The 11,372-nt window shown below is 38.5% G+C and overlaps 2 protein-coding genes across 2 annotated transcripts; one reads left to right on the plus strand and one right to left on the minus strand.

The window, feature by feature from the left end:
- Window positions 1-266: 266 nt before the first annotated feature.
- LOC140935730 (tryptase-like) lies at window positions 267-1,067 on the minus strand. Its single transcript, XM_073385299.1, has one exon. It carries the CDS (start codon window positions 1,041-1,043, stop codon window positions 282-284), a length of 762 nt encoding a protein of 253 aa, XP_073241400.1. The 5' UTR covers window positions 1,044-1,067; the 3' UTR covers window positions 267-281.
- Window positions 1,068-2,302: 1,235 nt separating this feature from the next.
- On the plus strand, window positions 2,303-6,944 carry LOC140934157 (enteropeptidase-like). Its single transcript, XM_073383832.1, has 6 exons — window positions 2,303-2,379; window positions 2,965-3,323; window positions 3,622-3,760; window positions 4,249-4,284; window positions 4,890-4,946; window positions 6,019-6,944. Exons 1-6 carry the CDS (start codon window positions 2,325-2,327, stop codon window positions 6,798-6,800), a joined length of 1,428 nt encoding a protein of 475 aa, XP_073239933.1. The 5' UTR covers window positions 2,303-2,324; the 3' UTR covers window positions 6,801-6,944.
- The last annotated feature ends 4,428 nt before the right edge of the window (window positions 6,945-11,372 follow it).

Here is an 11,372-nt window from a genome sequence, read left to right on the forward strand (position 1 = left end):
AAATCGAAGACAGCGCTACTGCCAAATTTTGGGGGGGTAAACAAGGTGCAGTATGGACTCGGTGAAAACAGTTTATTCGTTACTTTCTTACATGATCGAAAAGGACAACTAAAATTGAATTAATCAAAGGCTTCATACATTCAGTTGAAAGACAGTCGCTTGTTATTTTTCAAAAAGAAGGTAATAGAACTTGATCTTCGATCGCAAGTTTTAATAATTAGCACATTCGTCAGTTAATGATACTAGAAATGCTGGTTTATAGTTATAATAATATAGGTATACTAGATAATTGGTCCTGTCGCGTTGGCGGACATCGTTGTTTGTTGTATCCATCCCAAAACTGTCTTTACGTTAGCATAAACGCCATATTTGCCTGGTACAGCACATCCTTGCCCCCAACTCACGACTCCTTTTAAATACCAGCTGGATTCACTCTTACAGACCAGTGGTCCTCCACCATCCCCCTGACAAACGTCACCGCCTCCCTCTTCGAACCCTGCGCAAAACATCCTTGGTGTGATGATATGATCTCCATACACAGATTTACACGCTCTCTGGCTTGCAATCGGCACTTTGACTATCACCAGCTTTGCAAACACATTACTTCCAGCCTTTGGAATTCCATATCCAGAAACAAAGCAGATCGTTCCAGACTCGAAGTCCAAATCCTCGGAGAGGAGCTTCACCGGGTGAATGTACTGTAACGGACTCGGTTCTATCGGATCGCCAAGCCGCAGTAATGCAAAGTCGTAGTCTTGAGTGTTACTATCATAATTCCCATGAATGAAGACTTCGGTCGCGTTTGTTGCCAGGCCATCTTTGTACTTGAGATCTCTTTCGCCGACGATGACTTCAATCAAAGGTGTTGGTGCCATGTCCTTCATGTAAAAAACACAGTGTGCGGCGGTAAGTACCCAAGAGGGGCTTATCAGTACTCCACCACAAAACACGCTTTTTTCATTTGGGTGCCTGAGTCCTGCCTGCCAAACCCAACTCTCAGGAGACCCTTGATTGACTACTTCCATAAGGGCAGATTCCTGCATGTACTGAAGTGGGTATATGCGGCTCCCTGACGAATTCCACATAAAAATAAACAAAAAAAATTAAAATTAAAACGGGCTAAATGCTAGACAACTCAAGATTTTCATGCGAAGAAAGGAAATGAAACTAACTAAGCTAAATGGCGGAATCCATCCTGCACATTTATTGTTTTTGTTTTCAATTAGTTCTCGATAGGTCATTGTTACAGAAATAATGAGACGTATACCATAGATGAATTGGGGCCATGTGCTAAAGTAAATAAGATAAAAATTTACCTGATCGAGCTGCCGGAATAAAATGTAGGAAAAAAAGAATAAGATACATCTTTAGCTATTGAATTTTTTTCATCCGAATCAGCTAAACTAATAACAGGTTAAATGACAGCCCAGTGTGCTTTCAGCTGGTAAGAAATGACGCCCATAAAGAATATTTTTATGGTTGTTTATTTTTACGGCCTCCGTTTTGCTGAAAAAAAAAAATCCGATGTTACTAACTCTCCGAACAGCTATGAAATAGATCCCTGTTTTTATCGAGAAAAGTCAATTTATTTCAAGCTCAGTCAAAAGTATTTATTTTAGCAGGTTTTCTTAACATAAGCAGAGAATCGTGGCCATGTTCCACTTAATTGATGTTTTTGTTCATCCTCCCGACGGGTTCACTCAATAATGTATTTGTTGTCTAAAAGAAATTGGTAGTCGATCAGTGAAACTGAAATAAAGCGACCCAGTTTAGTTGGTCAACGTGTTTGCAGTTATTTGAAAAGCGGGTGGCCATATTTTGTTTTCTAGTTTTACCACCTAGTTCACAGTTCAATAGTTCTGTCAGTATCAAATATGGCGGACAACTTGTTTTTTCCGTAGTGGAAGAGAGAAAAAGAGAGTCGCCTATTTAAAGGTAAATCGATACTGTAACCCAAAAACATACACCAAATTTTTAGTTTTCTTTTGATACGCTACCAATATTACAAAAAGAAAACGTACAAGAAATTTGGAATTTGAGTTAATTGAAACCTTTATCGTTTCAGGGATATTATTTAGTAAATATTCTGATATTTTCAATATAACAGACTATCTTTGAACGATTGTTGCCAACACTTTGTTTATGATTGTTATAAAATGCGTTGCTGACATTTAAAAAAGTGATTTTTATTTAAGAGTGGTTAGAAGGATGTGCTTCCTGGTCTTAAGAAGAAACCGGTAACTAAAATTCCGCGCATGTAGCTAATACAATCGTAGTTTTTATTTTTGCTTTGCTGAAGATGTGACTGGCAGGAAAAGGCGTCAATGGCATTTTATTCTCTTCTTCAACTGTATATCTGTTGCCTGGTGCTCTTCTCAGGTAAAATAACATAATATTGTTAATATTACTGCATGTTTATGAAGTAAAATCTTCGTTCGTTAGAGTCCGCTGCCAATATTCGCCATGCATCAATAGCAAACGTTCCTTCTTACAGAGGGGCTACATTTCATAGCGTGTGAGGGGCTTCTTGACATGCAGAAAAAAATATATAAAATAATCAATAATAATAATAATAATAATAATAATAATAATGATAATGATAATAATGATAATTCTAAGAATAATAAAACCACGTCAAAATTTCACCGGAAGTGAATATTCATTTAAATGGCCAAATCTGCATCTCGCTTAAAATCTAATCTCTTGTATGTATGTCTATAGGGCTTACAGGGAGGCAATGTGCGGATCATGCTGATCCTACATCCTACATGTATGATCATAATTATGGATTATCTATTATAAGAATAGTCACGTGTTGGGGTGATCTGCGCTGATTGAAATGTACACCGTATGCATGCGAGCAAAATAAAGGAATATGTAGCGGGCGTATCCTCTAAAAGAAAGCTTAACTTGACAATTTAGTTTTGCCGTAGAGCTTAGCTGGTCAAATTTGAAAATTTCTAGGTGTTAGCTATGATCTTTTTGATCGTGACTGCGTCATTGAACACAACAAGCTGAGAAGGCTCCATGGCGCGCAGCCCCTCTCCTGGTCTGAAGCCCTCGCCGAGGACGCGCAGAAATGGGCGGAATATCTTGCAATTAACGACAAAATCGAACATGACGGGGAGAGTTTAGCCGAAAGAGACGAGGGAGAAAATATCGCTTGGTTCGTGCCACCTCAGCCCAAGTGCGAAGGACCTTGGAAACCGAATTGTGTGACTTGCACCGAGGTAGTACAAAACTGGTACGATGAAGGAAAAAACTACAACTATCAGCAAGGGGCGGCAAAAGAATCTGGTTTACCAATCAAACATTTTGCACAGGTTAGACTGTTTGTATATTTTCTCAGTATTATATTTTGCTTTTATATTCTCAAACATTGACGCTACCTGGGACATGTGCTGTTTTCCAACCGTAGAACGATCAATATCCATACAACCGTACCGCAATTTCCACACCAATTTGCTGTCTAATTTCGCTTAACTGAGACCACGAGGTTTACACAAAGTCCGATCGTCAAAAAGGCACCCGCAATACAACATGGCGTTAGTTTTACTTTTAACATGTGCATATGTTAAGGTTGAAAGCTTCGAGAAACATAACTACATTTATTTGTTCTAGGTTATTTGGAATGCATCTATGGAGATTGGCGTCGGTAGCGCAATCTCTAAATCGTTCGGGTTTATATCAGTGGCACGATATTCTCCTAAAGGAGGGTCCGGTGGACCAGAAGCGTTCAGGAGAAATGTGTTTCCTAAAGGTATTATGATAAAGTGAAATGAGACTATGTTGATAATATCCGACTTTGTATATGCAAAATATCATGGTTGTGCTCAGCTGCCTTTGATAATATTATCATAAATTAGCATGCCATCCTGAATGGAATAATGTAAATGTTCTGAACCCTCTGAAAATGTCCTCAATGGGTCCACCATGACAATGCCCTGATTAAGACAAAAGGAAGTGTTAGATAAAAATTAATGCGGCTTTAGCTCGTTTTCTTGTTGGGACCGTTATGGCAGCAACAAAAACAAAATTTAACATTAATACGATCAAAACTCCCTAAGACAAATGCCTCTCTCTTAAAATGAAACTTGCGTAGTTGTATTCAAATGGACACCAAAGTAGGGATTCAGTTATAACTGGTCATGGGCGACCTTCCTGGTATTGAAGAGTCCTGTCCTCTACAAAAAACATCCTGTGATAGTTACTAAACCGCTTTATTCGTGTTGTCGTCGTTCCTTACAGGCACATTACAGGAACCAAATACAACTAGAGAATCAGGTATTACTTAAATGTAACCATCGGGATCGGTTACATAATACACTTAAGAGACTACTTGTTTTTACGGACAGCCCTAAATCGAGGGAAAGTATTACAGCGATCAGTCATTGAGCGTCTTGCATAGCTCGAAAGAAAATCTGAAGTGGACTGATCTATGTTTCCTTTTTTTATATCTGACAATAAGGATGGAAGGAGAAATCAACCATGAGCAACATTCCATTCGATCCCTTTTGTCCGCCATTTGGCTATACTCTTGTTCGTTTGGAAAGGTCGTATACCCTAATGCAGGTTTCACTGTATTAGAACACAACTTAACGTAACAGGGCTTAAACAATACGACTCTGCCGGATTGTGTGATTAATTATCGACCACACTAAATTGATTGGCATTTTGAATGGGACCAGAAAACCAACATTTTTTATTGATATTGATTAAAAGTAATGCTAATAAATGTACATTTAACAAACCTCCGAGTTTAATGAAATGCAGTAAACCTAGCCCTTAGGGAAAAGATTGACTTTAGTTTTGGGAAATGTAATGGGAATCTACGCATTTGAGGAAAACAACCATTTTTCGAACATCTTGTTTATTATTTTTCGCTTTAGAAGAAGACATGATGAACTCATCACCGACCGGTGAAGGTGAAAGCCTTGCTGATGAAAGTAAGACACTGCATGCACTATATTTGTCATCACATACTAAACATAGCCTGAGAAAACAGCGGACATTTCGCGACGTCACCACTAGTTTCCTCTCGAAATGACGTCTGAGGAACGAGCGCAGAAATTCCGTACTGATGACGTGTCACTACCGAAATCTGGGTAGTGCTTCTACTTGGTTGAAGCATATTTCCCTCACGGCATGACCTAACACAAGCACCCTCCAGATCTTGTTAGTGGTGCCTCATCAGTATGGAATTTTTCCAGTGGTTCCTCAGGTGTCATTACGCAGGGAAATGTGTTTTCTCGGGCTAACTAAATAAAGAGTGTCTTATGCATGATTACGTCAGAGGAACTGCACCACCAAGCCTCGGTCGTTAGAAAATTCCTCCCTTTAGTATCTTTGTGCGTGGGAATTCATTCATGCAAAACTTCGCAACATCACAATTTCACAACGTCAAGATTGCCGGTGAAATTTGCTCGTCTGGTTAGGATGGATTAAAGTTAGGGAAGGCTTCTGCGCCCAGCAGCTTTGTAGGGCTAGTATGGGCACTTTCCATTTTTCAAAAAAGTCTGGATATTCTGGTTTGGATGTAGTGAATCACAAATCTTGCGGCGATTATCACTTTTACTCTAAAAGGTATACTTGGTTTACGTAAGACTGCTTCAGGGTTTGACCAGGAACCCCAAAATCACCTATAATTTATCTGGTGTCGCAAAATATAGTTGTCCAAACCTAGTAGTTTTTTTATCAGACAAATATAAAAAGGATGCCGCACTTCTGCCTAGCATAAGTTTAGTTAGGAATTCAAGCTCTCTAAGAATAGACAAGTTATCTTTGCGTATTCTTTTTGCCTATAAGACGGATCCATCCCATTGAAGTTGTGAAGCTCCAATTCTCAGAATCAAGGGAATTATAGCGACGCACGCTTATAATAAAACCATTGTCGCTCATGTTTAAAATAGGAGGGGGGGAGGGGGGAAATAAGAAAAATAGACTTAATTTGGCTTATCTACTATGCTGTTGCATGTATGTCTTCTTTTACTTAGGCATTAATATAATTGTCACTTTCAGAAATGGACAATCGAGAAATGGAGAAAAAACCCTTGGAAGATATTACGTGTGGAATAGTCAAGAGAGGGGGACCAACTGGAGACGAACCCGTTAAACCTGGTGAATTTCCCTGGGAAGTAGGCTTCAGATATCAAAACCGGTTTGGCAAGTCAAACGTGTTTTGTCGTGGATCTTTGTTGGATAGAGAATGGATTTTGACAGCCGCACATTGTTTTGTGGTCCGCGTAAATCCCAAATTTAAGCTGAAAGTTATCCTGGGTGAATTTGACGATCAAAATGAGGAAGGCCAAGAGGTGGTTGCCGAGGCTGTCAAAGTTATAAGACACCCATTGCATAGAAGAAACACGAAAGATTACAATATCGCACTAGTGAAACTAAAGACGCCGCTTAAGGAATACAACGATTACATGAGACCAATATGCTTGCCCGATCAATCTGTGTCATTTTCCGGGGGAGAAATTTGTACAGTGACGGGATTTGGTCTTGATTATTCTGCAGGGACACTTCGTAGGATCGATGTCCCCATAATTTCGCCCGATGAATGCCGAAGGAATGTCCGTTGGTTAACTGATAGTATGTTATGTTCAGGGTACACCGAGAGAATTCTTGATACTTGTAAAGGGGACAGTGGCGGGCCTTTAGCATGCTACGTTAATGGGAAGTTTTATCTTGGGGGAATTGTGAGTCATGGTAAGAGGTGCTCAAGAGTCCGATCTCCAAATATTTACACGAACGTAAAATATCTCAAACCTTGGATCATTCATGTCACCAAAAACTACTGAACCAGTTCTATTCACTGATTATGTTTTTGTGTTTCACAGCGTTTAGTAAAACCTTTAAACATTACAGTGTCTATCATTTGCAACTGAGGAACAATACAAAACTGCTGAATTCTTATCTCAGGTCTTATTTATTTATTTATTTATTTATTTGTTTACTGAACACCGATAATTTTCTAACTGGCTTTAATATCCCGGCTAATTCCTCAAAACCAGTAGGCTCTGACCAAATTTGGAAGATGCAAGCGATATACCATTGACACGATTTATATCAATTGTCAGTCACATTGACGTCACCCAGAAAAGGTGTATGTACCGAGAAACAGGCGAATGTTTTGAAGAAAGCCTTCTTGGAGGTGAAAATGTTAAGAATCGAACTTAGAAAGATGAAAAAATAGTGATAATAATTATTGAATTCGGCTTATGTAGGAGTGTGTCATCCACCGAGGCCGAAAGGCCGAGTCTTCATATCGTACTTCTGTACCCTACTGTAGAGAACTGTTTAATATGTATCGTTTGTTTTCTCTACTCTTTATCCTTACTAGTAGGCAACATTGTCCAGTGGCTAAGAGTCCTGAATTTCATTTCGGTTACCCCGGGTTCAAATCTCCCTCTTGCAACTTGCCGTGTGTGTTCTCGATTGTCCCAGCCTTCACACACGCTTGTGGCCAGCTGGTCTGCTTTCAGACAGTGGGCTTTCTTTGCTACGTTTTTTTAAATATCTACCTCTATATACTTCTTTGTTGCTTATGTTAGGTCATTTTGGTTGCGAAAGCTCTCACTTTCAAAACAAGGCTTCTTGCGTTTAATGAGTTTCACTTACACGCGAATATGAAATAATTTTCATATCAGTGGCTTCCCACTTAGGTTCGCCTCGAAACAGAGGTTTGGGGCAACTTAGAAATTTGTGTCGCCTCTACATATCAATTTTTTCGTCATTGCTTTTTTTTTGTTACACATAATAAAAATGGGGCGTAACAAAGTCGTAACGTCAGACCGCTCACCCTGAAGATCTTCAGAAGTTCTGTCCGTCTTAATTAGACGGATAGAATATGTTGGACGTTCCAAAACTGAGACATTCAGACGAACGTATTAACTGGGCCACACGTCAAACTTTTCATGAACTTAACTCACTAAGTTCGGTTCGTTTCATAAAAAGTTCGATGTTTGGCTCAGTTCAGTTCGTCTGAATGAGTTTGGATCGTCCAAGACGTTTTTTTTTTTTTATCACACTGGAGTTAGTGCCCTCCTCAGCGACCATTCCGTGGAGGAAAGACCAAGTTAAGTTTAATTTAATTGATATCAGATAACTTCATGAGGAATACGTCTCCCTTGTTTGTTTTCGTCTATTTAACGTGTCTATCTAATCTAAGTAACAGCATTTTTCCCATAAAATATATAACAATTATTCACCGAAGTGGAGGTGGCTAGTGGGATATTTACCGAGGCCGCGAAGCGGCGAGGTAAATACCACCAGCACTAGCCACCGACACCAAGGTGAATACTAGTTTTCGTAAATACTAAAACAGTGAGATAATTGAGCACAAAAAGGATGATTTTTAACTCATTTACTGTTGCCAACGATTACAATTTTGGCGCGCAATGAACGTGGTTGCCCATAACAAGAGAGCGGTTTATGGATCTCTTTTTCTTGTCTGGTCAGAGGAGTTGGCCAGCGAAGCTCAGAAGTGGTGTGAAGAACTCGCTTTAAATGACATACTCGAACAGGAAGACAAAAATCTGAGCACAACATAAATAAAAATATTGCTTCAAAATGGAGGTCCTCAAAGTGATTGTTCAAAAATGGTAAATGGAAGAACGTAACAGAACTAGACGTTCCAGACGAGAATACCTAAAGCGCCTGGATTGCCAATCAAACACTTTGCATAGGAATATCTAAAAGTGTGCGCTCATTGACCAGTTTTAGCGTTTTTGGTAAAACTAAGATAGCAGCGACGAGGCTATAATTGTGGGTTGAGCTTGTTTTAGCTTCTCTTCTCTTCTCCGCAAAGTTTTTCTTCAGTTACCTATACTGTGGTTTTCCCTTTTCCTAAAAAAAAAAAAAAAACATTGTCATCAAAAACTACTTTGTAAATTCCACATGAAGGTGGAAATGATCCTCGCAGTTGAATAGACAACCTATTGTAAGCGGTTAAAAAATTCAGGCTTGCCCGGAAATCGAACCCTGAGCTTTGCGATGACCAGACGCAACGCCCTAGCCATTCATCTAATCAAGCCAACTGGAGAGCAGGCCATTGTGAGTTCGAGTTACTAACAAAGATGCTGTCAAATTCTAGGTTCTTTTTAAGATTGATTAACCAAGAGAGGCCTAGATTAAGGTTCATAGACGACTTGCTGAGGGAAAAAGGGAAATGGAAAGACATGGATCACAACCGTTGGCAGGAGAGTGCCAGCGACAGGGCTTACACAAGAAATATCAAAATAAAATTTAAAACAATTATGAGGGAAGGGAGCTCAAGGAAGCCAATGAGGCTTGTGTGTAGGACCACCTTGGAAAACGCTGAACGTGTAAGTGCAAAAACGAGAAGGAAAAGGAGAGAAAAAATAATGCAAAACTAAACGAGAGAAAAAAAAGCCAAAGAAGCCAAAAACTACACACAGGTATTAGGAGAGCCAAAGTGTGTGTATACCAAGAAAAAAATTACTTAAGTTTAGAAATGAACAAAGCAGGACTAGAGGCATTCTGAATTTCAGAGCTAAGGACATTAAATATTTTGGGCCCTTGAAAACGAAGTGAAAATTTCGTTACATTTGTCCTGCAGTAGGGCAAACGGAAGGAATTCTTACTTCTAGTGTTGTATGAATGTACGTCACAGTTAAGCAAAAACATGTCATTGAAACTGTGAGTAAGAAGGCCGTTTTTATAAAGGTGCATAACTTTTACCTATTTGGAGTTTGATACTATCTTCAAATTTTAGAATTCGTAAGGTTACAGAAATAGCATTGGTATGTGCATCAAAGGAACTCCTGGAAACTATTCTAATAACCCGTTTCTGAAGATTAATCAAACGCTTAAGATTTGACTGATAAGTTGAGCCCCAAACACTCGCACAATAATGTAAATAAGGATAAACTAAACTCTAATAGAGAGTACATAAGGAGGTCTTATTAAGCCAGAAACTTGATTTGTAAAAAATGCCTACTGACTCATTTGAGACTTTTCTTGCAACGTTCTGTATTTGAGATTTCCAAGATAAGTGTTTATCAAGTAAAACTCCCAAGAACAGAGCTTCACACGATCAAGTTTAAGTATCATTAATTGAAAAATGTAAGTCAAGCTTTAGCCTGTTTTGTTTTGTTTTAAATAGAATAAACTTTGATTTTTTTTTTAATGTTAATAGAAAGCTTATTAGCCTGAAACCAGCTTGATCTTTTCTTCAATTCGTTATTCACAATTTCCATCAGTTGATTTTGGTCGTAGAAATATGTTGGTATCGTAGGCAAATCCAAGGCCTTTGACACATTACAACAATAATGGACCTAAAACCTATCCTTGAGGCACTCCACATTTGATGTATTTAGAGGAAGAATTATAGCCATTGTACTGTACAAATTGAGTTCTAAAAGAAAGATAACTTTTTAACCACTGTAATGCAACACCACGAAACCCATAAAACTCTAGTTTAGCAAGTAGGATATCATGGTTCATAGTGTCGAAGACCTTGGATAGGTCAATAATAGACCCAAAGTAACTTTTCCTTGATCATTCCCATCTGAAAGTTTATCATATAATTGAATTACCGCATAGGCAGTAGAGTGACTTTCCTAAAACCATTATTGGTTATTATTCACGAAATTGATTAAAGGATTATGAACAATCCTTTCTAGAATCTTAGAATTAGCCGGCAAAACGGAAACTGGTTTATAACTGGTAAACACAGAGAGAGAGAGGTAAAGGAACAACTCGGGCTATCTTCATATGATCGGGAAAGGTGCTAGAACTTAAAGATAAATTCGTTATGTACGTTAATGGCTGAACGATTAAATCTATTATTCCTTTAATTACGTTCATAGTAGTTTGTTCATAGCCTGCAGCAGTTCCTGCACGACGAAATTAGCACAAATTTCAATAATTTCCTGCTCAGTGGTTGCTTTAGGAACAACGAAAGAAAGAAAAGAAAGGTGAGAAGTAAGACAAGGTGGAATTGAGTTCGCTAAATTAGGTCCTATATTCGCGAAGTATGTACGGAAATGGTCCGCGATCTGAGTTGGATCAGGTATTTCCTTGTCATCAACATTAAACGTCGTTGGTAAATTACCCTTACATTCTTTTCTTTTCTTTTCTTTTTTTTTTTTTTGGGGGGGGGGGGGGAAGAAAACCTATAAAATATGTGCTAAAACAGTAACACCCTATAATAGAACAGTGTTAGTCGCGTCTATTGACTTGAGATGATGTTGATGATGATGATGATGATCAGATAATGGATTATTGAGACACACACAAAAGAACTTTATTTGATTTTGATTCTTTTTTTTTGTTCTTCTTAATGAGGTTAAGAAATATAGTTAAATTAGCAGTATTTCATAGTTACCAATTTTTTGTTTCTCCACAGA

Source organism: Porites lutea, chromosome 4, assembly GCF_958299795.1.
Source record: "Porites lutea chromosome 4, jaPorLute2.1, whole genome shotgun sequence".
Lineage (NCBI taxonomy): Eukaryota > Metazoa > Cnidaria > Anthozoa > Scleractinia > Poritidae > Porites > Porites lutea.

What these genes read in the sequence shown, in the direction of transcription:
- LOC140935730 (XM_073385299.1), bottom strand. Translation starts at nt 1,043, where the DNA reads ATGCAGGAATCTGCCCTTATGGAAGTAGTCAATCAAGGGTCTCCTGAG.
- LOC140934157 (XM_073383832.1), top strand. Translation starts at nt 2,325, where the DNA reads ATGGCATTTTATTCTCTTCTTCAACTGTATATCTGTTGCCTGGTGCTC. An exon ending in CAATCAAACATTTTGCACAG is followed by an intron (nt 3,324 to 3,621) that starts GTTAGACTGTTT and finishes TATTTGTTCTAG; the next exon opens with GTTATTTGGAATGCATCTAT. An exon ending in AAATACAACTAGAGAATCAG is followed by an intron (nt 4,285 to 4,889) that starts GTATTACTTAAA and finishes TTTTCGCTTTAG; the next exon opens with AAGAAGACATGATGAACTCA.